Here is a 23,213-nt window from a genome sequence, read left to right as displayed (position 1 = left end):
TGGTTTGTGTTTTATCAAGTGCCAGTCGGACTGTCCATCAGTCGGCTCTAAACGAGCCAAAGTGTGAACGAAACAGAATGAAACTAAAAAATGAAAAAACAAAAACAGAGGGCATTTGACTGTGACTCTCTCCTCTGAACATAGGTTTCTGTGGAGGATAATTACTTAATATCAGTTAAACTTTCTTTCTCTGCATTTGCTGATCTTAATGATTTTGTCCACAACTACAGCTTTAAAAGTCTGATTTCACTCTGTGACAGATCACATCACTTTTAGAACTACTTTAATTACTTCCGCCTACCCAGACAATTACAAGAGTGAACTTTAAAACAAAACTTCTTTTTCCTACTTAGTTAAGATGGTCACCCTCTCTTATTCTAAGACAAGGTAGTAATATAGCTCGTCCTGGAGCTCAGATTAATCTTTTTCCTGCTTCTTTCTTCCCTCTTGCTGTTTCCTTAAGCAGGAATGCGCTGCATGACCAGGCTTTCTCATTTCACAGATGTGTGCTTTTATTCCCCCCACAAAGACAAACAGCGGCAGTGAAACAAAAAGGTGGTGGAACACAAAGAAGGGATATTGAGGGATGCACAATGAAAGAGCAGGAGAAACATCACTGCACCTAGTGTGTCTGAATGAGCACAGTGTGTGTGTGTGTGTGTGTGTGTGTGTGTGTGTGTGTGTGTGTGTGTGTGTGTGTGTGTGTGTGTGTGTGTGTGTGGAGTGCAGCAGATGTGTGTGCACTTTTATCTGCATGTCTTACATCTCAGTAATGGTTTCAGGCAGGTTGGTGGGTATTTCTGTCAGACCCTTTCCTCTGCAGTCCACAATGTTGTTACTGCAGGTGCAGGACTCTGGGCACTGTAACACACTGCAGGAGGAAGATGATGACGACTGATGACCTACACAGAGACAAGGAGGCACCATTATCCGTGGATAGAAGGTTATTATGTTTCATGCAAGTCCCAAAAGGGGAAAAAGATGCAGACGAATAAGGAGTACAGGGAGGAAAAACTGCCGCAAGTCCCAAAAAGTAAACGAAACGAAATATGACCTTGTCTTTCTGTGGTGTCACTTTTAATCACAGCGTTTAAGCAAAGCCATGCAAAGCAGGAGGAAGACTTACCTTCTTCTGCATCTTGACAAGCATGAGCAAAAAAAAAAAAGAAAAAAAAAAGAGAAAAACGAAGCAAACAAGAAGAGGCAAAAGGTTTTCCGGTGTAAAAGAGGAAGAAGTCAAAGAGGCGGTAAAACGGTAAGGTCAACCTACCTGTGCACACAAACTCCTTCTTCTGCACCTCAGCCACGTTGTGCCCCCGCAAGTGAGGAGGGGCCATGCACTGTGTGTACAAGCCCAGGCGGGGGCGCTGTCGTAGCCACTCCGACAACCAGGCCACATGACAGTCGCAGTGCAAGTTGTTGGAGTGAAGGCGGCTGGGAAGAGGCGAGGAAGAGAGGAGAGCAGCGAAGAGACGGGGAGGGGAAAGGTGATCACAGGATGGAGAGAGGAGAAATAAAAGGTGTGACGGGGTACAAAAAAATATATAAATGTGCGCAGATGAGAGGAATCTCTCCCTTCAAATCGCAAGCTGGGTACTTACAAAGTCCTGAGCTTCGGCATGTGGTTGAAACTGGCCACAGACAGCCGGCTGATGTTGTTGTTGTTCAGCGTGCTAAAGAGACAAGAGGAGAAAACACAACATTACTCATGGACAATCTAGAACGCAGTGACATGGCAAAATCCTCACAGCAAAACAAATGTTCATGCCCGTTGTTTAGGAGGCAGTTCAGGAACTCTCCAGACCCTATATCACCATCACCTCTGCAAAACAATAACTTTATAGACTTAATTAACAAAAATTTAGTAATAAGGTCAAGCATAGGTAAGTGGACACTATGTATTAACTCAGGTCTTATTTCTTCATGTACTGCTTTCAAACAACTGGAATTTAATGCAGTCATTCAAAATGGTCCTGACCCCACAGGCTTTCTGCATGTCTGCCAAAGTTTAAACGACGACTGCTTTTTCACTCCGTTTCACCCTCTGCGTCACAGATAATAAGACTCCAGAAGTGGACAATTAAGAGTTAGAGGGAAAAATAGCAGACAGTCGTTATCTTGTAATTATTATGACAGAAGAAATGGAAAATATTTGACAAACCAAATCTGGTTCTTCTAAATATTGCAATCTTTGCCTTGACATTCACAAGAAAAGGCTAACTTCTTTAAATGTGGCGGCGCATTAATGCCACAGCTGAAACAATAGGACATTGTTTCTGTCTAGGGGCTGCAGAGGCTCTGCAGTGTTCAAAAGGTCAACGAGACCATTAGTTGCTCCGTATCTCTGTGTCTTTGCTGCTTATTCATCAAAAAACCTCTGCTGTTTTCTACAAGGAATAAATAGAAATTGAAACAAATAGTAAAAAAAAAAAAGTAAGCTGACTCAACAAGCAGGTACTCACAGCACTTCCAGGTCACGTAACGCTCTGAAAGCTCCATCTTCAATGCAGCTAATGTGGTTGTAGTCCAACTGTCTGCAAATACACAGAGAGAGAGATAAGACAAAAAGTCCAGAAAAGAGCTGAACAGGTAGAGACGTCTTAGCAACTGTGATGTCTACAAGTATAAACAAAAACAGACTTTTTCTCTCGTCTTCTTCTTTCTGAGCTCTCGCTGGTTCTAGTGTCACTGTCTTTGCCCCCATTCATGTTTCCTGCTCTTTTTAATATGACATTTAGTTTGTAGGCAGCCGACTTTCTGCCTCTCTCTCTCTCTGCTCACAAAAGCTTTGCTGAAACAATTTAATTAAGACACAGGGACTGTAAATCATGTGCTGTCACCGGTATTCTGACGCACATACATAATTCCCTGTCCTTTTACAATAATTGCACGGCATTTAAAAAAAAAAAATCTGATCGGGTGATTAAAAAAACCAAGGAAGTAGTGAATTGGTGGATGAATCAATATTTATAGAAGTACCGCTGTGCAATGAGTGAAAAAAAAAATTATGACTATGAATGAATGCAAAACAAAGACGGAAAACAGCAAAATGCCAGCGAGGCAACACACACGCACACACACGCACACGCACGCACACACACACACACACACACACACACACCCAGACTCAGCTGCTGACACGCAGCAGGTGCCAGTCAATACGGCAAGCAGGAGGCACATGACATTTAACACAATGAAATATTGATGCACGGCCGAGCGAGCGCTGTGCACATTAGCAGACGTGGTGAGGAGGAAGGTGCAGATGTGCACAGATGCATATACAGGGAGCATGATGTTGGTGGAGTCACACTTACAGGTTCTTGATCTCCACGGCTCCTCTGAATGCTTTTCTTGGAATTCCCTGGATCTGGTTTTCACTCAGGTCACTGGACAAAGACAAAGAGAGGAGAGGAAAAGGGTTAGTGGGGGGGGGGAGGGTTTCGGTGAAATGATTTGGCAGGGAGCTAAGTCAAGCTGTCACAGAGCCACTTGCTTTGAAGCACAAGCACTTGATGTAATCACCAAAATGCAGCAGGGGAACTTCAGAGCCAGACAGATCATTGGCAAAATTGAGGTCGTTCCGCAGAGACCCCTCACTCCACAAACTACAGTCATCTGTCTCTGTTTATCTCACAGTGTCCATGTCTCTACAGCCAGCTGCTACTCAACTGTGCACTTTTAGCAATGAGAGGCAGGTAGAGGAGGCTTTAAATCCAGCCTGTAGGGGGCACTGCTGCCCTCCGCATCCCTCACAGGCTCCTGCTTCTTCTCTGATCACTAATCTTCGCCGCTGTTTCCCCTCCCCTGCTTTTAAGGAGGAAGTGATGAATGTGAGCGTGTGTGACCAGGAGCGTTAGGGTTTACACAGATTTAATTTTCAGCCACTTTAACTAAGTTGCAGCCTGCATGACTCAGAACATGCATTTACACTCAGAAACAGGTGTCTTTAAAAACAACCGCACTGCAATCAGTGGCCTGGATTGTTTTAGAAATGTGCTCTAATTCTTATATACAAAACAGCTCAGTATCAGTTTGATTGAATCCAGTAAGTGTTTCAAAACCACATTTTAAGAGCTGCTACAAATTCCCATTTGGACTGAGGTCTGGACTTTGACTGAGCCATTGTAACAGCTTATGTTCGGGGTTGCTCTCCAGCTGGACGATCTACCTTGGACTCGTTCTTGAGTCTTTTTCAGCCCCCAACAGGTTTCCTTTCAGAAAATGTGCAGCCTCATCCATTTTCCCATAAACACTCTCTAGCATCGTTGCTCCTTTTGGGGATAAACGTAGCATGATATTGCCAGAACCGTGTTCAAGCAGCCACACTAGAGATGTTATTTAATGCTGAGGGAAAACAGGGCTACGGGGCTGAGATCCAGAGAAACAGCAATGTATTACAGAACGTCACTTCAAAGCACAAAAACAAATCAAGTCCTGCTAAGATTACATTTAAACATGTCGAAGGAGAGATCTTGATTGTGTGTCTCTGATATTATTCAGTCATCTCCTGACAGACCACCTGACCTTTCACCGTTGACCTTCCGGCTCTTGACCTCGTCTGTGACCTCCAACAATGGTAATCGGCTACCAGCTAATGCCCGTTCACATTCCTCAGATTCCAAACTTTGCGGTCAGTTAATCAGCACTGCAGGTATCGTCCCCCTGCCTCCTCCGCTCTCCACCTGCTGCTGCAAACTTTATTTGAAGTGGCGATTTTGTGTGAAGAATAAAGACAAGAAAATATTGGAAAAAAAAAAAAATTCTCTCTGCTTCAACCTTTTAGAGAAAACTGAATACTTTCATAGGCTCTAAGACTGCAGAAGGTTTGACTTAAAGTGGAGACATCTGGAAGAAAAAAATGAAATGTAAAAAAAATAAAATAAAAAATCTCAGAAAACTTTTGAGGCAGTCTTACAGCAACTGAGAAGGACTAAAAGGAAGTGAACTCAGTGAAAGTTAAAATATGAATGCTTCACCTGAATACTGAGCCATATGCATTAAAGATGTTCAAATCTGTGCATTTCAGTGCAGCATTTTCTGTTTCTCTCCTTTCAGTCATTGTAAACTGGAACTCTCAAGTCTATTCCATGGGTTAGAAAAACATGTACTGAAACCCCTGATAAATGTTGTGGAGCAGAGATTAAAGCAATCATAACAAGTTTAACGTTCAGACTGACATTAACGCAGAGGCGCTTTCAAAGAGTTTTGTAAAAACGGAGTAGATCAGCACAGCACAGTTTAACCTCTGGTTAAACTTACAGAATCTCATGAGTTTTATTTTGCTACATTAATGTTTAAGCCATTTTAAAAATATTTATATTGGTATCTCATATTTTACAAGCTAAAGTATTTTCCCCCCTGACTTTTTGTCCCCCTTTTTGTCATTCCTAAATGTTATAAATCATCAAACAAATTTCCTTATCAGACAAATGTAAGTTAAGGAAATTAAAAAACAGTTTTCAAGCATGTGTTTTTTTTTATCAAGGTGACAAAAAAAAATCTTTCCAAATGAATCTGGCCTTTAGTAAAAATGTAATTAGCTCCCTAATAATAACTGATGGTGCCATCAAGCATTTGCATTAACTGGTAATGAGTCATGATTTATTATTTTTTTTTTTAGCCCTTTCCTGTTTGAATAATTGTCTTAATTCAGCCACATTGGAGGATTTTTGACCATTAAGGTAATGGCACATCATCTTTATTGAAGTCCAGGCTTTGACTAGTTCTGCTCCACAACGTTAATTTCTTTTTAATAAATGCCACAGTTCACTCAACACAGTCCATTCCACTCTTAGATCCATGAATGAAAAACAGTCATACTCCCTTTACAACCATCAACCCAAAACTAAACAAACACAAACCACAAGCTCACCGCACATGACACTACATGTACACAACTCGTCCATTCAGCTTCCTCTCTGATACATTAGCAAAAACAGGTTTCAGTCTCTAACAGGAGTTATGGTTGCATGGAAGTCTTGCCATACGGGGCCACAGGAACTTTGTTTACGAGCACACTTCTCTTTAAAATACACAGTTCACTGCTGTTGAGTGTTGCAATGTAGGAATGATAAATACAATTAACCTCTGACAGGCTGAATCACAATGTTGGCGTTCCTAAATGAAAGGTCTGAGCAGTAATTCAAGCCACTCTCCTGCTGTTTAAGATGTGAATATATAATTTACTACAGACTTGGAATCATTTCAGGCCATTTTTAACCGGTTCAAATCTTTTGTTAAATAATCAAAAAGAGTAGAGAGACTGCTATGTTTTTTTTTTTTTTTAATCTCTGTATTTTCCAAGTATATATAAATATATCTGAATATATTTGTATTTACTGACACTGTCAACATGTGATGCAATAAATGACAAGTGTGTCCATGCAGAAGATGTCCCTCAGGCCTTACGGACTTGATTTGTCTCCCTCCTCTTAATGGCAAATCATAAACCAGAAGACAATGTTCTCTGGTCACAAACAGATTTCTGTTGTCCCTGTGATGTCTGAAATCAGAGAAGCAGCACATCCACATGCCAACACACAGGTTCTCATGCACAAAGCCAATCTTCAGAGTGGCAGTGTATTCACTTCCCGAGGAGCTGCAGAAGGCCACACTAAGCCCCTTTCATCACCGAGACCACCACAGTTGGAGAGCGAATACCAGGTTTCACCCCAACTAGGAAATTGACTTCTCATGGACTTAAGGGAGGATTTTCTACCTCCAAGACACCTGATTCTGTTTTATCTTGTTAAATGTCCAACCCACTGCTGTCTTCCTCTTTTCTTCTTCAGCTTCCTCTCCTTTAACCTCTTCCTTTTCATCAGCACCCCTCTTCTTTTCTCCCAAACCAGGTTTGTTTTTGGACTTCCCCAAGATTTAACCCCTCACCTCTGCTTCTGTGCCTTCGCTGGGCGGCTGGCTTTATTAAAAGAGGCTCCAGCTGAGCCCCAGAATGCATGAGTGTGTGTTTGAGAGGGGGCAAAAGTATTGAGGCCACACAGGAACTACATCAGCCTACTAAGTTAAAAACTCTCTCAAGGCGGAGATGCGCGCACGTCCTTGTTCGGAAACAACGTTAAATTGAACCCAGTGGCAGCAGACAACCTATGCTCACCATGGGAGGGGAGGAAACATTTTTATAGATGCAGACTGCTTAGCCGCACTATGATTATGCACAACATTCAATGTCTATCCAGTTTTGGACAAATCCTTTGTCTCAACTTACACCCTTAGCAAGGGATTCAAATGCGCTCCAGAAGGTCCTAAAAACCAGATTCTTTCCTTTCCCGTTTACGACTATGAACTACCCTGTGACATATATGAATTTAATAGTGCTTTCTACACGTATTCATATAGATATGAGCTTATAAATACATTTATGTTTACAAGTTGGAAGACTGTGAATACTTTTGCAATCCCTTCCACAAGAGTAAGAATCACTTTGGGTTAAAGTGACCTGATCCAGTATAACAGCAGTTTTCACTTTCTCTTGCCTGACACAAAGCATCACTGAAAGCCAGAGTTTACTCGGCAGAGGTGAAAAGAGGAACAGTCGATCAAAGGAAAACTCAGGCGGAGGTTAAAGCGATTACACACACTCTTCGTGTCCACTCTGACCAGGTGTTGCTGCGCCGCTAAGTGGAGTTGGCTTTTCAGGGATTTTCAGGAAGAAATGTGTCTTTAAAATAGTCAACAAAAAAAGCTATTTTGGGATTTTAAACTTGTGTGGTTAAGTTTTCCGTGCCCTCCCCTCCCTCCTCTCTCTCTGTGTTTTTCTCACCTCTGGTGGCCAAAGATGTGAGTGTGTGTGTGTGTGTGTGTGTGTGTGTGTTTGTGCGCCTGATAGAGTCAGGTCTCCAGTGTTAAGAGCTTAGTGCTGATTTTCTAAAGAGTCCTTTTTAGAGTGAGAGGGGCTTTTGACACCCTTCGTGTCTAAGAAGACCTGGCCATGAAAGAGCTGCACTCAATTCTCACACATGGACCCCTCGTCCCTCCACCCTGTTCTTTCACTCTCACCCTGGACACACACACGCAAACTCAGACACACACACTGTTGCTCACTGTTGTACAGTTTCTGAATCTCTTTTGTATGGGAATTACTGCCACGAGATTCTTCCCAGGTCAGCCAAACTGCGGGCTCCCGTGGAAGTGGAAGTGCATGTGTGGCAGGGTACGGAGCTGGCAAAGCAGTAAATTAATCATCCTGTTTAAATCCCTTTCGGAGAACTTAATCCTATTAAGTATACAAATGTGTGAATGGGCGAAGATAAAGCTGGAAGAAGCGGAAAGGGAAAATGGGGGAAAAGGCACGGAGAGTGAGGAACAGGTGGTCAGAGTGAGGGAAAAATGAAGGTACGAGATGAGGCGGATGCTGAAGTGAGCAGTGAGAGCGACAGGACGAGGAGCAGGATGATAGCGCGGCAGTGAGCTTGTTTGTGTGTGAATCCTGCAGCTAATTCAGGCTGCAGTGCCATTAGTGGACCCCCAAAGATCACACTTCTGTGAGCAATTAGAAGCAGAAAGACTCCCAAAGAAAGAGGAGAGCGGAAAAGCGGCTTCCTGAAGACAATGCAGAGAGCTAAACGCGCAGGGCTGGGACCGGCACCTGGGAACGTCAGGGAATACACTGGCTGTGTAGTTGTGTGACGGCGAAGCACGACTTCTGCGGATTAAACCATAAGTGCACTCGGGTCCTGGGAGGTTACAGCCTGCAGGATTCACCATCGTGATGAAAAACACAACTCGACTGCTTTTTTTTTTTTTTTTTTTTGTATTTTTGTTATCCTGACGTTGCTCCCTCAGGGCTCCTCTGCTCAAGCGTTTACTTCGGACCGCTCTCCTCTAAACTAATATTGACTTTGCTTGTGAATGACAGATCTGCAGCCTCCCTCTGCCTCTCGCCCCCATCTCATTGTCTGTTTCCCGCATTCAACATCACGCCTCACACACATACTTTAAATGCCAGGTAACGTGGTTGCTATGGCAACCTGACCGGGGTGGACACCTAGGGGACATTTTGACTTGACAGAGTGGATGTCCCCCGAGCGTTTGAGCGTCTGGTGGCCAAAGGCAACATGAAAGATAAGTGAGAGAGAGAGAGAGAGAGAGAGAGAGAGAGAGAGAGAGAGAGAGGAGGATTTGTCTTTTTGAGTTTCACATTATGAAGTTCAGCGATTTTCTGTGAAGAGTTTGCATTTTGAGGAAATATTTTTACTTATTTATCTATGATTAAAAAGATGAGAGTAAATTTAAATTGCGTTCTGCAGCATGAATGTGACTTTTCACAAGGCTCAGCTTAGAAAAGAGAAACAGACTTTGCCATTATTTGAGAACATTTAAATAACATGTAATAATGGGCAGGTTTCCATGGTTATGAACACTTTCAGCCGAAGTTGGTGCTGTAATATGTGGAGTCTGACTAGCTGTTACTCTTCCATTATCTGAGGCTTTAATCGCTTTTCCACAACCTCACAGCGACATGACATCTGTCACCTGCATTTAAAATGATTACTACTGATAAAACACAAGTCACCGCAGAGCAGCACCATGAGTTGGCTGGAATAATTTATAAACAATAGTGGCTTTTATTCAGTTGTCTTTGTGACTTTGAGTGATAACATGGCAGCTGTTTGCTAAAAGTCAAAAGCAGCACACCGGATCTTGTGAGAGTCTAGACTTTAGCATTTCATAACATCACATCGCTCCTTTGTGTGACTGATGTCTTGAGAGAATTGTGATGTAAGGCAAGTATCGCTTTCAAATTCATACCTGCGCTTGAGGTGCACAACAATCGCTGCAGTTACCCGTTTAATCTGCACATGGTAGCAGAAGAAGAATCTACAAAAGCGGAGCATTAAGACGACTTTACCTCTACAGTTGGGCCTATAAAGGTTGATTTTTGTAAATATTCTCTTTCTTAATTTAAATCATGTTTGTAGACATGAACCAGCTTTAGATTATGCTGTGATTCCTCCTGTGTGGTACGGACCAGTCATGCCTGGTGAGTAAAAGTAGAAAAACAGAGATGTGCCTCAAACGTCCTCCTAACCGACTGTGTGCCAGCGTTTCTGTAAGGAGACACCGTTCCTGACTACAGTTGGAATAAACTAAGTTTGATAATTTCTCCATTTTTCTGCAAACTCGCAGGAACAAGTTATTTTTCTACAAGAAAATAACCATTATAGACATGTTTAGAAAAATCCATCATTTACCAGAAACAGAAAATAAACATAAATGTTGACTTGCTCTTGCTTATACAGTATAAATGCTAGCATTATGCAGCACAGCTAGTTGCTGTAAGACGTTAGAAAAGCAGCAGGTTAAAACTTGAAAACCTGTAAGATTGTTTACAATTTTATTATTTATTTATATATATATATATATATATATTTTTTTTTTTTTTTTTTTTTTTTTTGGCAAAAGACAGGTAGCAGTGAATGTCTTGAGTAGAGAAGAGTCCAAAATTTAAATTTTGAGACTTTAACCTGAAGAATGTAAACATAAAAAACATTTGGTTGGAGAAATACTCATCGGAAATATTTAATTTTAGTTAGTTTGTGCCAATTGTAACTTTACTAAATGTGATAAGTGATATAAGCACTCTTTTACTCCCCTACCTTGCCTGCTATTTTCTGTGTTTTTTGTGGCAGAACTGGTCTTTTCTGTACAAGTAAGAGAAAACATTGTTGCCTTCAAGCAGTCAGCTAACTGGCAGTCCACAGCCACATGTGCACCGAGTTGTTCTGTGCTCCAAAAAGCCAAAGAAAACCTTAGTCACCCCAGGAACTTGTATGGCATTTTAAAATCAAGCTGTTTGAAAGAAAAATGTTGTGGTTTTAAAGCTGTAATTATTAAAACCTTGATAACGTTAACCGGCCCGTGCCTCCCTGGTAACATAACACAGTTGAAATGAAACAGATTTGACACTTTTTCTCTCTCTCTCTCTGTGTGTGTGTGTGTGTGTGTGTGTGTGCATGTGCAAAAGCCAGGCTGGCTGCACGGCTCTCCAGCCCAGGAACAGATTAGTCAGTGACCTGAGGCTATGACATCATCTGAAATGTTTACACACATAATTATATATAAGTGAGAAATACATGTGCTGTAAAAAGCCACATACACATAGGCATAGACACCACACAGAGGGAAAACTGACAGGGGTTTTCAGTAATACAGTAATTGCATATGAGGACATTTAAGCAGCACTTGGTAATTGGGACCATCTGATGATGGTCCTTAAATTTAACGCTGCCTCAACAGAAAATTCAGCTAAACTGTGCACCTGTGATGTTTAGTAACGCCATTATAATGATTATTTATCTAAACACGAAAACATGGTTGTTCTTTTTTTAAAACAAATAGCAAACCACATACCAAATTGCATGTAACCAGACAAAACTGACATACCGGCTTTTTAAAATGAATAAATACAATTTAAGGGTAAGGATAAAACAGTGTGCTGGTCTGCACAGGTTTGGTACATGCATGTTATGTCTGTGTCACACTGGAAAAAGGTAAAAGATAAAGGGTAATTTTATTTGTATAGCACATTTTCAGCAACAAAGCAATACAAAGTGCTTGCTATCTAATCTGGTTTAAGTAATGGAAACATCACAGTTGTTTTAAAGCAACAAAGACACACAAATATCTGTCAAGTTATTGTGCCTTTTCAGGATTCATTCAGCTGACTGAGCAAACTCATCAAGAGCTAAACTAGGGCTGGACAATAAATCAATATCAATATATATTGCGATAAACATGTAATCAGTATCAGTTGATAATAAATCTGATTGAATATTCAATATTCAGTATATCAAACATTCACTGAACTCTGACCCAGAACCGCACAGCATTCTGGGGGATGTAGGCAGAGGATTGGCTTTAGCCACTCAACCTCTCACAGCCAGCTGAGCAAGTTAAATCACTTGTTGTTTACCCAGTAACAACTTGTTGAGTAACTTGCACAGTAGCAGTTTAAAATTTCGCCACTGCGCTTCATAACTGCTTAAAACAACAAAAACAAAAACAAAAAAAAAAACAGCATGGAGTGAAAGTTAAAAGATGAAAGGTCATGTTGGTGTTTGGTATCGTTTAAAACAAACAAAAAAAAACAACAAACAAATCAATAATTATCGTTAGACTGATATGCTTATATCGTGATCGTCCAGCCCTGAGGTAAACAGTAACATGTCCTGCAGAGTCTTACATGAAGTCATATCTGTGTGTCGCCTAGAAATAGCATTTACACCGTTGACAGCAGGCTCCCAAATAATGTTCATGGAGATTTGACCATTTTTGGAGCAATGGGTGGACCTCAGTTTGTCAGATTCCTTGCAGATTCCCTGTGGCGCTAAGGCAGAATTTGTTTTGCAGCACAAAGCAAATGAATGGAAGAATTTAATCTCAGATTACCTCTTACCCACCACTGACTCTTCTCAAGAACATTTAACCTCTTTCCTGCTTTCCCTCAGAGCTCTTCTTGTCTTACCTATTTTTGTTCCCTCTCTTCTATATCCTCTCCTCCCTCTGCCGCCCTCTTTTTGCCCTGCTCCCTGGGTAATGAGTCTAATCCATCAGCCAGACAGTATTAATCGTATTCCGATAGCCGTGTGTTCACTTGCGGCTCTCTGCTGTCTCCGTCTCTACGAGTCAATAACCCCCGCTCTAACACCTACACACTGACTATGACATTTAGGTTGTGTGTTTCCGTGCGCAGATGTCTGTGTGCAAATTTTTAAACCAGCTCAGCACTACAACTAAATTTATTGCAGTCTTTGTCTAGAAGAACGTCCAAAACACACACAAAATGTAGACACACACACCGCAGCTAAAATGACCACCGCTGGACATGGTGCCAGACCGCTCCATCACCACAAACTCGCGGAGGCTGACATCATATCCTTTTCCTGTTTGCGTCTCATGTTGCAGTGTAATAATAAATAGAAAAGATTAATAGAAAATGACAGGGCTTAAACGTGTGACTGGGGCAATTTGTGTGGATTAATGTATTTGTGTGTGTTTGAGCGTGTCAGCCTGGATACTTTTCGCCAAAAGAGTTTTTTTTTTTTTTTTTTTTAGCCACATCTTTGACCTGATCTACCACAAACCCTGTGACCCAATAGTCTGAAATGAAAAGCAGTCTCCTCCCTTCTTCTCCATCTCAATCCCATTTTAGGCCCCAAAAACATCTAAAATAAATAATATAAAAACATCAAACGTCAATCTGGCATCTAACTGTCCTTTGTGATTTCCAACCGTAGCCTCCCCTCATCTTTTTCTCATATAATTTGCTCCCTCCATCAGCTGCTCCACTGTTCTGCAAATCGCTCAATCACAGCCTCACTTTTCTGAACGCATCAATCATTTCTTGCCGTCCGTCTTCCTGCACTGCTGTCTGGTTGGACGACCTCAAGCGCGTAAATTTAAAGAGACAAACACGCAAGAAATGTACATGCGAATCCCCATTCCTTCCACAGACTGCACGAGTTTAATAACATGCTGTTAAAACTATTTTCTTAATGCATATTTATCATGTGATTGAGAGCTGAGGTGATGGTCTGTGGTCAGGGGAGAAATCAGCACCGAGGAGCAAAGTAAGCCCATTTGAGACGTGCACTGCAAGCCGTTAATTCAACAGCTGTTGAAAGCCTATGAATGAGAGTTTCTCTGTAAAAGTTCTCAACAGCATTGTTCCTCAATTGTACTGATGACATCTCTGCATCACTTTAAACAAGTCTGAGCTGCTTGCAGTCACATTAACAGCTGGCAGGCGCAGCAGCAACAAGTCTTGAAGTGACAGTAAATGGCAGCACTTTCCAAAACGCTGAGCAGTTCGGAGCTAAAGGAACGAGCAAAAGCAAAGCTTTGTGTCATTGTTTGGGACGGACTTGAAATTTGTCAGTTTTCTGATTGTGTTTTATTGTGATGTCAAAAAATCGCAACAATGCTAAATTATTTCAAACTTTCCCACCTTAAATGTGACATGCATCCTGTACAATTCCAATGAAAAATAAAAGTCTGTTAGATGGGAGGAGTAAACTGGCGCAACACCTGGATGGACGACTGTGAAAGAAGAAAATCATCATAAATAACAGAAGGGACTGAAAACATGTGTGTAATGAATCTACATGTTTTTCTTTATGAATGGAGTTACTGAAAAAAGGAGACTAAATGCTACAGCGTGGTTATAACACTGACCCACAGTTAAAATTACTTAATTTCATGCTGTGCACTGCAGATCTAATGTTTGCAGCAGTTAAAAATTCACTTTTGATGTACCAAAAGTGGTTGGTTTTCTTAGTCATTCCAATAAATGACTCAATTCTGACATTTTTAATGCACTTAATGTCTCCATTTAGACTCATTTAAAATGTATATTAAATATGCCAACATGCATGACACAATAATAAACATTGTGACTTATTTCCACAGTATGTTCTAAGCAATGGCACATTTAAAGTGCTAGATGTAATAGTTACTGCAATATAAAATATGCATTTCAGTCTGCGAAGACTTTGGTGTTAAATCTCACCACGTATAGACTGATTGAAATGCCTGCAGCAGTGAGGAATAGATAAATGACCAAATGCCAGTTTGATGAAACTGTTAATGTCACATATTTCATCTAAAAGGAGCTGTGGTTTATCTGGCATTAAACATTTCGTTTTTTGCGTGTGCTGGAGTGTGAAAAAGAGCAGAGAAAAGATGAGGGCGATGTGTTACTCACTCTGGTTTCACGATTCACAGTTTACAAACCAGAACAGAGAGGCCATCTCTCACACACACACACACACACACACACACACACACACACACACCTAATTCAGCACTTTGTGCGGTTTAGTCTTTCCTGTCTCTTGTTTACACAGCAACATATTCTACCATTCCTTTGAGCCCTCCTATGGGTGCAAGTGCAGACATGTATAATGATATTTCACGACATTCTACATGTTCAACCATATTATTAATCCGCATTTTAACATCTACATAGGTTTATGTCAAAGATTACATTCAGCACACTGGGTTCTATACTTTGATTAATATTTTCCAGCTTTGCCACAAATACTCTGGGCTTTTTGTCCAGGTGTGGACTTTGACTAGACCATTCTAACACATGCTTCAGTCTAAAATAGATTAACTGTAGCTCTGGCTGTATGCTTAGAGTTATTGTCCTGGTGAAAGGTTAATCTCCATCACAGTCCCATGCCTTTGGAGGCTATATCAGATTTTCTGTATCAGCGGGAATCCCAGAAGTCCATAAAATCTGTCCACCCCTGATTCATGAACCTAAACGTTACAGTAGATGCCTCTAGCAGCCAACAGCAGTCAGGGATGCTGCTTTTTTAATAGAAGCCAAGCATGTGTCTCTACGTCAGAGCACAGCGTGAATTCCTCACTTTGGACATATATAAGTGGAAACATCAGCAGGGCTGAAGTCAGCTACACAAAGCTGGACAGCTTACTAAGAATGCAGCTACAGAAAAAGGGTCTGATGTCCCTGTCCGTTTCCTTCAGCTGCACACTGTGATGGGAAGCAACAAGTAGCAGCTTTGACCCTCAAAGGAAACATCATCTGCTGCTTGTTGGCCACAATTTGGAGCCTGAACCAAGAGAAATTAAAACCCAATCAAAGAAGCGTGAATCATGTTTAGTCTTAGTAACCATGAGGAAGATGAAGGGAAAGTTTAAGGAAAAACAAAGCCTTCAAAATGATGGGTTAAAAATGTTAGCATTGCTTTTCAGCTGCTCTGAAATTTCCAGCATCACCAGTAAAGTAGTCCTTGAAATCAAACAAGTCACTGGTCCTTCCGGCAAGAAACCTGGAATTTTATCCTGAGACTACTCAGAAAGTGGAACCGACAACGCAACAAGTTTGACCCGAGGTAAGTGTTCAACCGGTGATGGTGACCCAACAGGATCCTTTTCTTTCAGCTTCTGGTTAGATTTGTACAACAATGGCATGAAAAGTAACTTGTCACTCAGTGTTGTCAAACATAAAATGACAAACCTTATCTGTCAAACGTATTTATGAATAACTTAGCAGGTCCTTTGTGTAGCAAACACAAACTGATGGATTCTGTACTAAGTGACCACGGCAGGCAGGTGGTTCATGTTATTTAGTGGCATCAGTCAGACTAGAGGGGGATAAAAGCAAATACACTTTACAAGTTTTAGATTTTCACTAGGAAAACAAATGGAAAAGCGTCCCGTCCTTCCACGTCACAATTACGCACTACTTGTGTTGGTTTGTCACACACAACCTCAGCAGAGCTGCAGCTCCTACGGGCAACATCCAAACCACTCATATTTCTGCTTTACGTCTCCTTTTTTATGATGTTTCAGTCCTTCAGAGTTACAGTCAGTTTTCCAATAAAACCTCTGCTGTGTAATTTTCCTCATCCGACACATTTCTCTTGATTTGATTGAGGAAAATAACTTGAACCTCACCAGTAGATTTTGTTCCCCAAAACTATTGAAAGGAGCATTTGGTCACTACAGTTTTAGATTGTACAAGCACAAGAAATAAGCATGCGGCTCTACAGTGGAGCCGGAGCCGAGGTAGATCCTGTTTCTCCCTTCAGGCGCTATCACCATGTGTGTCACTATCTTTGTGCACTGTGTGTACGTTAGAAACGGAAAGTGTTTCCTCCCCCGAGGCCTCTCGCTGTGTGAAAATGAACCTCTCGTCAATCGTCTACTCTAGGCTGTTTAGGGAAATGAGGGATTCATCCGTCAGCCTCTCGGATGTATGGGGGCGACAAGCCTGCTGCCGTTTGCAGCGTCTGACCCAACACCTGCACAACGCTTTTAGACCAGAAGGGGAGGATGCCAGAGAGCGAGGACAAAAAAGGTGCAAGGACAACATTTGTGGCAATCAGAAAGAAAATCCGAGGGCTTTTTCAAATTTTAAAAAAAGAACAAGCTGGCAGAACGACATAGTTCTTTTCTTTTATCAGAACTCCACCTCCTCCTTTTCTGCTTAGATCCAAATCTATTCAAGATGCCTCCAGAAACCCTCCCATCTCCCCACTTCATTTCCCCCCAAACTTCCTATTTGCCAGCTCCTGGCAATTGCTGGCTCGCTGAGATATTCTTCTTCAAATAGTTTCTCTCCGTCAATGTTGTCTTTCTTTCTTTCACCACGGCTGAGGCTTGGGTCACACACACTTGTCACTCTGGACCAGCTGTCATGCACCATCTGTCCACTGTCCGCTCAGCACACACCCCCCATTTACGCACATATACGCACACACCCTGTTGCTAAAATGTGGCGGTTACTGGCAAAGATCCTGCAGCCAAAAACAATTTATGCTTATCGTCTTTGTCAAAAATAAATACCGTCTCTGGGATTAACAAAAAGATGCAGAGAGAAATGGATAACAATCAAGAGAAGAAAGGATAAAGAAGAATAAGAATAAGAAGAAAAAAAATACAGGATATAGAGCTTTTTAAATGTTTGAGAATGATTTCAACCTAAACAGTGCATGCGTTGGAGCAGGCAACGCTGCGGTGTGCGTGTGTACTGCATTCCTTTGAGCAGTGGGATGGAAAGACTGGCCATGAAAGCAAACAGTGTTGGCAATTAAGTCGCCTGGACAGCAGCCAGGCAACACACATGCATGCACATATAAAAATACGAACGCTTCCACAAAGAAATGTCACAAACGATCAGAATAATTCAGCGCACGGACCGCTTTAGGAAGAGATTCTGAACCCGTTTGTTGGAAAAACACTGACTAGTTACATGACATTAAAAAGCTTTTTGTTTTTCAAAGTTTGACACGGTGGATTTAACACACCAGTCAGTTATGATTATGCTCCACTTGTCTGCCAGGAACCTACTGGTTCTGTTAAAGAAAAAAAAAAAACTTTGTCTACATGTAAACACAGAAAGATAAATGTGATGGTATAATCTGTGGTGCTCACTGTAAGTAGTCTCATTTAAATTGGGTGATTAGGAACAATTTAGAATGACTTTGCTTCTGCACTTCCAATTTCTATCACATTATAGGCATAATATCTTGTCTGTTTGGCAGTTTCTGATAGTTTTCAAATGAAAAAAGATTATTTTACTATTCATAAGTTGTATACTTTAGTTTGATGATTTAATAATTTAATAAACTTTTTTTTGCTTAGTTCTTTTGGTTCAGTCCTTTATTTGTGCTATTCTGTTAAATCAAAATTAGAAGACAAAAAAATGTTCTTAACCTGAGCTTACTCATGAAGTTGGTCTTGACTGGATACATGTAACACATTTAGCATTTCACCAAGAATATTGTTTTTGATGACTCTGGAATAATAAGAGAATGGGGCATCTCAAGAGAAACTGCTCAAAAAAAAAAGAAAAAAAATGGCTGCCATCGATACAAAATAAACTTATATCATTTTCTGCCTCCCTCGTCATCATTATTGTACTTGTTTGCCCTTTTGGCTACTTTTCCAGCCTTATGTTGGTTTAGACTTTAATTATTGCTCTCATTGAAGACATAAACAGGTCGCAGTAAGGAGCTAATTTCTTCTTGCCACTTGTGGAGCTCAACAGACATCTGTCTTGAATTTGATGCTCACTTGTCTTTCCCAATTCAGAGTGGTTTTGAAGAGAAACGTGCATCTGTGTCATGTCATGTTTGTTTGTAGCAGTGTAGCATTGGATAAACAATTAAAAACTTTTAAACACTAATCAAATTTGAAAGTACTGTAGAAGTGAAGAAAACAATTTAGTCACTTGGATTTTCTTGTACTAAACAAATATGCTCACTGATCATTTTACTAGGATTAGGCAGATGCAAAAAAGCCCTCAAAAAACAATGTGTGGTATTGCTTTGGTAAAAACACAGTAAGGACGTGGTTTACAAAGGTTAATGTCAAAAATGAACGATTCCGACATGTTTGATTAAATCAATATTACGCTTTCAATTAGACCAGAATGACTTATTTCTCTTACTTCACAGGCAGTTATTTTAAATTTCTCCTCATCTTCAAAAAGTGCTTCCTAAAAAAGAAAAAGTGTTTCTGAGCTCATAGCTATAGGGACACTTGGCCCTCATGGAGATTCTGATCAGGCACATTTGGGCCAGCTGGGGCTAGTTTGGATCTGCACATCAAATTTCCACAGAACAAGTTTAGACAGTTCAGTTCGCAGGCTGCGGCTGGAGTCAGACCTGACTGATGCCACTGTTCCACTTACTGACCACAGCACAACATGAGCAGTTTGGTTTGAAATACGACCCGCCGCGCTACAACAGCCAGGATGAGGGTTCGGTCCCGCATATAGAGGACACATGTTAGTGAGGGCTTGATGAAAACAGAGCGAGCGTGGCTCTGTGCTGCATACGAAACAACTGGACACATCGGTACACCTTTTGAAAGCTACCGCTGTTAACTAAATTAGATTCCCAGGCTCTCTCTGAGTGCGTGTGCATGTGTGTGTTTGTGTGAGTGTTGGTGTTTGTGGGTGCAGCAGGAGTGTTATATTAGTTGGTGATGCATTGAACAGCTGTGACACACATCCACCCACACATCCCCACAAACACACACAAGTATGTGCATATATATATATATATATATATATATATATATATATATATATATACACACACACACACCAATCCACTTGCATACACATAAACTGATTAACATTTCGGAGCACTAAACTCTGGCCCTGACCTCTTGGAGACCAACTGACACGACGACTGTTTTTAAATGCCCAAGTATGTGTGTGTGCATTCACTAGTGAGTGAGAATACAAGTGTGCAGCAGCAGCAACCGCATTCAGCTTGTGTGTTTGTAATGGAAGAAGTAGACTGATGTAATGAGGCTGTTATAAGGGCGAAGCTTAATCCTGCTGAAGACAGACATAGACCTCTCACCCCTGCCTGTGTGTATATGAACACATACACACAGTTTAGACTTTTATTTTTTCCTCATAAATCTCTCTTCTCTCCCCTTTCCTTCCTATTGTTTTTTTGGATCAAGAATTGTCTGTTCTTTCCTTGCACCCCCTCCAATTGTATTCCTGTCTGCCTCTCCTTTCTAGTCTTCCTTTGTTCACTCCATCCACTTCCTATAATCATCTGAACACAATTTTCTGATCATATTCCCTTATTTGCTCTTTTGCCATATGTCTTCCCACCTTTCTGCACATATTTTCTTTTTCTCCGTCTTCACTTGAAACTTATACTCAACTCTTTTTTTTTCTCTGCTTCCTGCCTTCTTTCATCCCGTTTCCCCCCCACTTACATTTCCTTTTTCTATATTTTTTTCCTTATAGGCCCTCATACGTGTTGCTGTTCTTTCAGCTTTGCTTTCCCTTTATTTCTTTGCAGAGATTGTTTAATTGTCACATGGCATCAGATGAACTCATGAGAAAGAAAAAAATACTGTTTTTCAAAAGGGCTAAAATATAAAATTAAGTTTAATGTATATGGAAATTAAATCTGCAATACTTTCTTTCCAAAAATGGAAAATAACGTTATGACTTGCAGATTGACAACATTTGTAGTTGCACTTTAAAGCTACATAACAAGCCAACATGCAAGAATACAACACATTTCGATGTGTATTTTTAAGTCTGTTTTTTGCTTGCTTAAGTTTGTTTGGGCCTTCTTTGTAAAAATAAGCGCGCGTTCCCTCTCTATGCCTCTGTGACTCCTGCATGTGGTCACACCGAATACCAAAAAGAGCATGCATGCGATTTTTAAGTCCACCACATTAGCAGCAGCAGTGAAATAGCACAAAAGGTACACACACAAACATGATCTGGCTTAAAAGAACAACTGTGGTCTCTGCTAAGCTGCCTTTTTTTATAAGCTGGATTTATATTTCCTGCCACAATTTACTGTATTGAGGCTGCCAAAACAGTATCTGGAACAAAATTTTATATATGTAAGTATGAGCAAAACTAAACTAAATCGTAGTTGTTTGAGTAGTAAATGCTATTTGGTCACTGTTGAATGTGGCATTTGCCATGTTTGGATTTGCAGGATGCATAGGACTTGATGATAGTTATACTCTAACTTTGCTAACATAAAATTGGTTTGCAAAATACAGAAAAAGAGAAAAAGTGTATTAAATTAATTATTTATCTTGAAGAGTCATAATAAAATATGCCCCTCCAAAACCATAAAAGTGTAAAAAAAAAAAAAAAAAGTAATATTACGGTTATAGTTGCCAGTTTTCTTATAGAAAAAGGTCTAGCTCACAAATTCAGATGCCTCTCTTGCTCCAGTTTAATACATTTATTTTTCTCTGGGTGTGCTACATTACGGACCCGGTTTAGATTCTTAATGGAGACAAAAATAATCTCCAATGATCTATGGAGGGTTGTGGAAGGCTTTCTGAAAGGAAGCAGTACAGCCAAATACTGACGAGTGGCTTGCCAAGCTTACCGTGTTTCAACAAGTGGTGCGCTTGGAAACAGGCGTCTTTTAGATGAGCATTGCTTAGTTGTGACCAGCAGGAAACAACATCAGTGCTTTTTCCTACAAATGTTTGTCCAACACATAACAGGAGTTCTTATTCATATCTGCATACACAACTATGTAAGGGGCTGCTGGTTGCTGATTGTCTCAACAGCAGAGTCCCTAAATCTGGTCGGACATACTTTTAGCAACATTAGTTAATATCCCACTGCCCATATTGCAAACTGATGCGTCTGCGGTGAAATTTACATTCAGATTCAGTGGTAAATCCCTAATGGTGCTTTCATGAGTTTACATTCTGGTCTGGTTTACATTCAAAGTCTATATGGAGATGCGTTGAGGACGCGTCTGATGTGTCAGACATGTCAAAATCGCTCTAGTTTTCCGTTACCAGCCTATTTGTTGGCCAGGTTGGATGGATCAGACTCATCGGATGTGTTTGACGTACAACGCCTAAAATGCTCCAAATCACGCTGGGCTAGACGCTCGAAATGCAAAGTGACAGGAACCTTGACGTGCCTCCACATGGACTTTGAATGTAAAGGCTGGAGGAAGATATTTGTCAATATTCTCAACAAAAGATTTAGTTCTTAATGTATATTTATCATGATCACCTTTATTAAAGACACAAACAGGTCACACGCACGCACACACGCACACAAATACATATAATTCAAATAAAAGAAAGTCATATACAAACTAGAAATAACAACTATAAATCACAATTTAACAAAAATGATAAAACGCCAATGGTTCCATATTCTGGACCCACTTTATGCCGTATCCATTAGCAACAGGAGGATGTTATTTGTAGAATCAAATAATCTCCACATAAATGTATAAATCCAGTTTCTTACTGCAGCATAAAAAGTGGAGACATTGTCAATATAAATTAAATTAAAAAGTAGAATAAATTACATGTTAGGCTACTGGAAAATAACATCGACAGTTTAACTTCAGTAAAGTTTGGTTTAGACCAGTGGTGTCCAAATTCAGTCCTCAAAGACCGACATCGTCCGTACTTTAGTTTAGATACAGCTGGTTCAACACACCTGAATCAAATGATGATGAAGATGAAGCTGAACCATTTGAATCAACTATGTTGGAGCAGAGACGTATTTAAACTGACAGGACATCGGCCCTTGAGGGCTGACTTTGGACCAAACAATGCAAATAATTCATGGACACTACTTCAGTGTTTGATTGGCAGGTAGTCTACAGGAAGTGCAGAACAGTGCCTTTAAAAAAAGTACCTAATGACCACTTGTGCAAAGATTTACCAGAATTACATGCTTCCATCCAGCATTGAGGACTTTCAAGGAAAATGCTGCAACTCTAACCACACCGGTTTTACTCATTTTTCCAGTCACAGTTATCCTGGGAGTAGAGGACTGGAGATGTTGGTGTTGGGAAATCCTTTTATTTTATTATTTTTTTTTAACCACAGGGATCTAAGGAGGCCCTGGTGAGGCCATACAGAAGGCGCTAGAGCAGGCTGCCTGAGTAGAAAGAGAGCACTCTAAACACTGACAGGCAGCACTTGAGACAGGCTGGGGATTGAAGGAGTCCTGCTGAGCCATTGTTACCAGGTATGCAGGTTAACAAGACACAGCATCAGTCTTTAACTTCTATCTTTTACTTTGCCCTCTGTGTTCAGACTCGCTCACACACACAATCCTTCCACAAAATCTTTTATTAACATACTTTAGTGTTTCTGTTTATTCCCAGCCTTCTCCCTTCAAAGATCTTGTATAGCGAAACATTAAATAAGAAAATGACAATAATTCACATTGAAGG

The 23,213-nt window shown here is 40.7% G+C and overlaps 1 protein-coding gene across 2 annotated transcripts in view; it reads right to left on the bottom strand.

Annotated features, from left to right (window-relative positions):
• slit2 (slit homolog 2 (Drosophila)) overlaps nucleotides 1-23,213 on the bottom strand; it is a 103,375-nt gene that overhangs the window by 30,542 nt on the left and 49,620 nt on the right. For both annotated transcript variants that reach the window (XM_088004502.1, XM_088004506.1), the window contains exons 5-9: nucleotides 3,315-3,386; nucleotides 2,463-2,534; nucleotides 1,602-1,673; nucleotides 1,271-1,434; nucleotides 764-902 (exon numbers count right to left, since the gene is read on the bottom strand). In XM_088004502.1, coding sequence (XP_087860628.1) covers nucleotides 764-902; nucleotides 1,271-1,434; nucleotides 1,602-1,673; nucleotides 2,463-2,534; nucleotides 3,315-3,386 — 519 coding nt within the window. The remainder of the gene's footprint in view (nucleotides 1-763; nucleotides 903-1,270; nucleotides 1,435-1,601; nucleotides 1,674-2,462; nucleotides 2,535-3,314; nucleotides 3,387-23,213) is intronic.

This window comes from Poecilia mexicana, unplaced genomic scaffold, assembly GCF_051168715.1.
Source record: "Poecilia mexicana isolate PSO_F unplaced genomic scaffold, ASM5116871v1 scaffold_1, whole genome shotgun sequence".
Classification (NCBI taxonomy): domain Eukaryota; kingdom Metazoa; phylum Chordata; class Actinopteri; order Cyprinodontiformes; family Poeciliidae; genus Poecilia; species Poecilia mexicana.
Note: the sequence above shows the minus strand (reverse complement) of the source record. Positions and strands in the feature narration are given on the sequence as shown.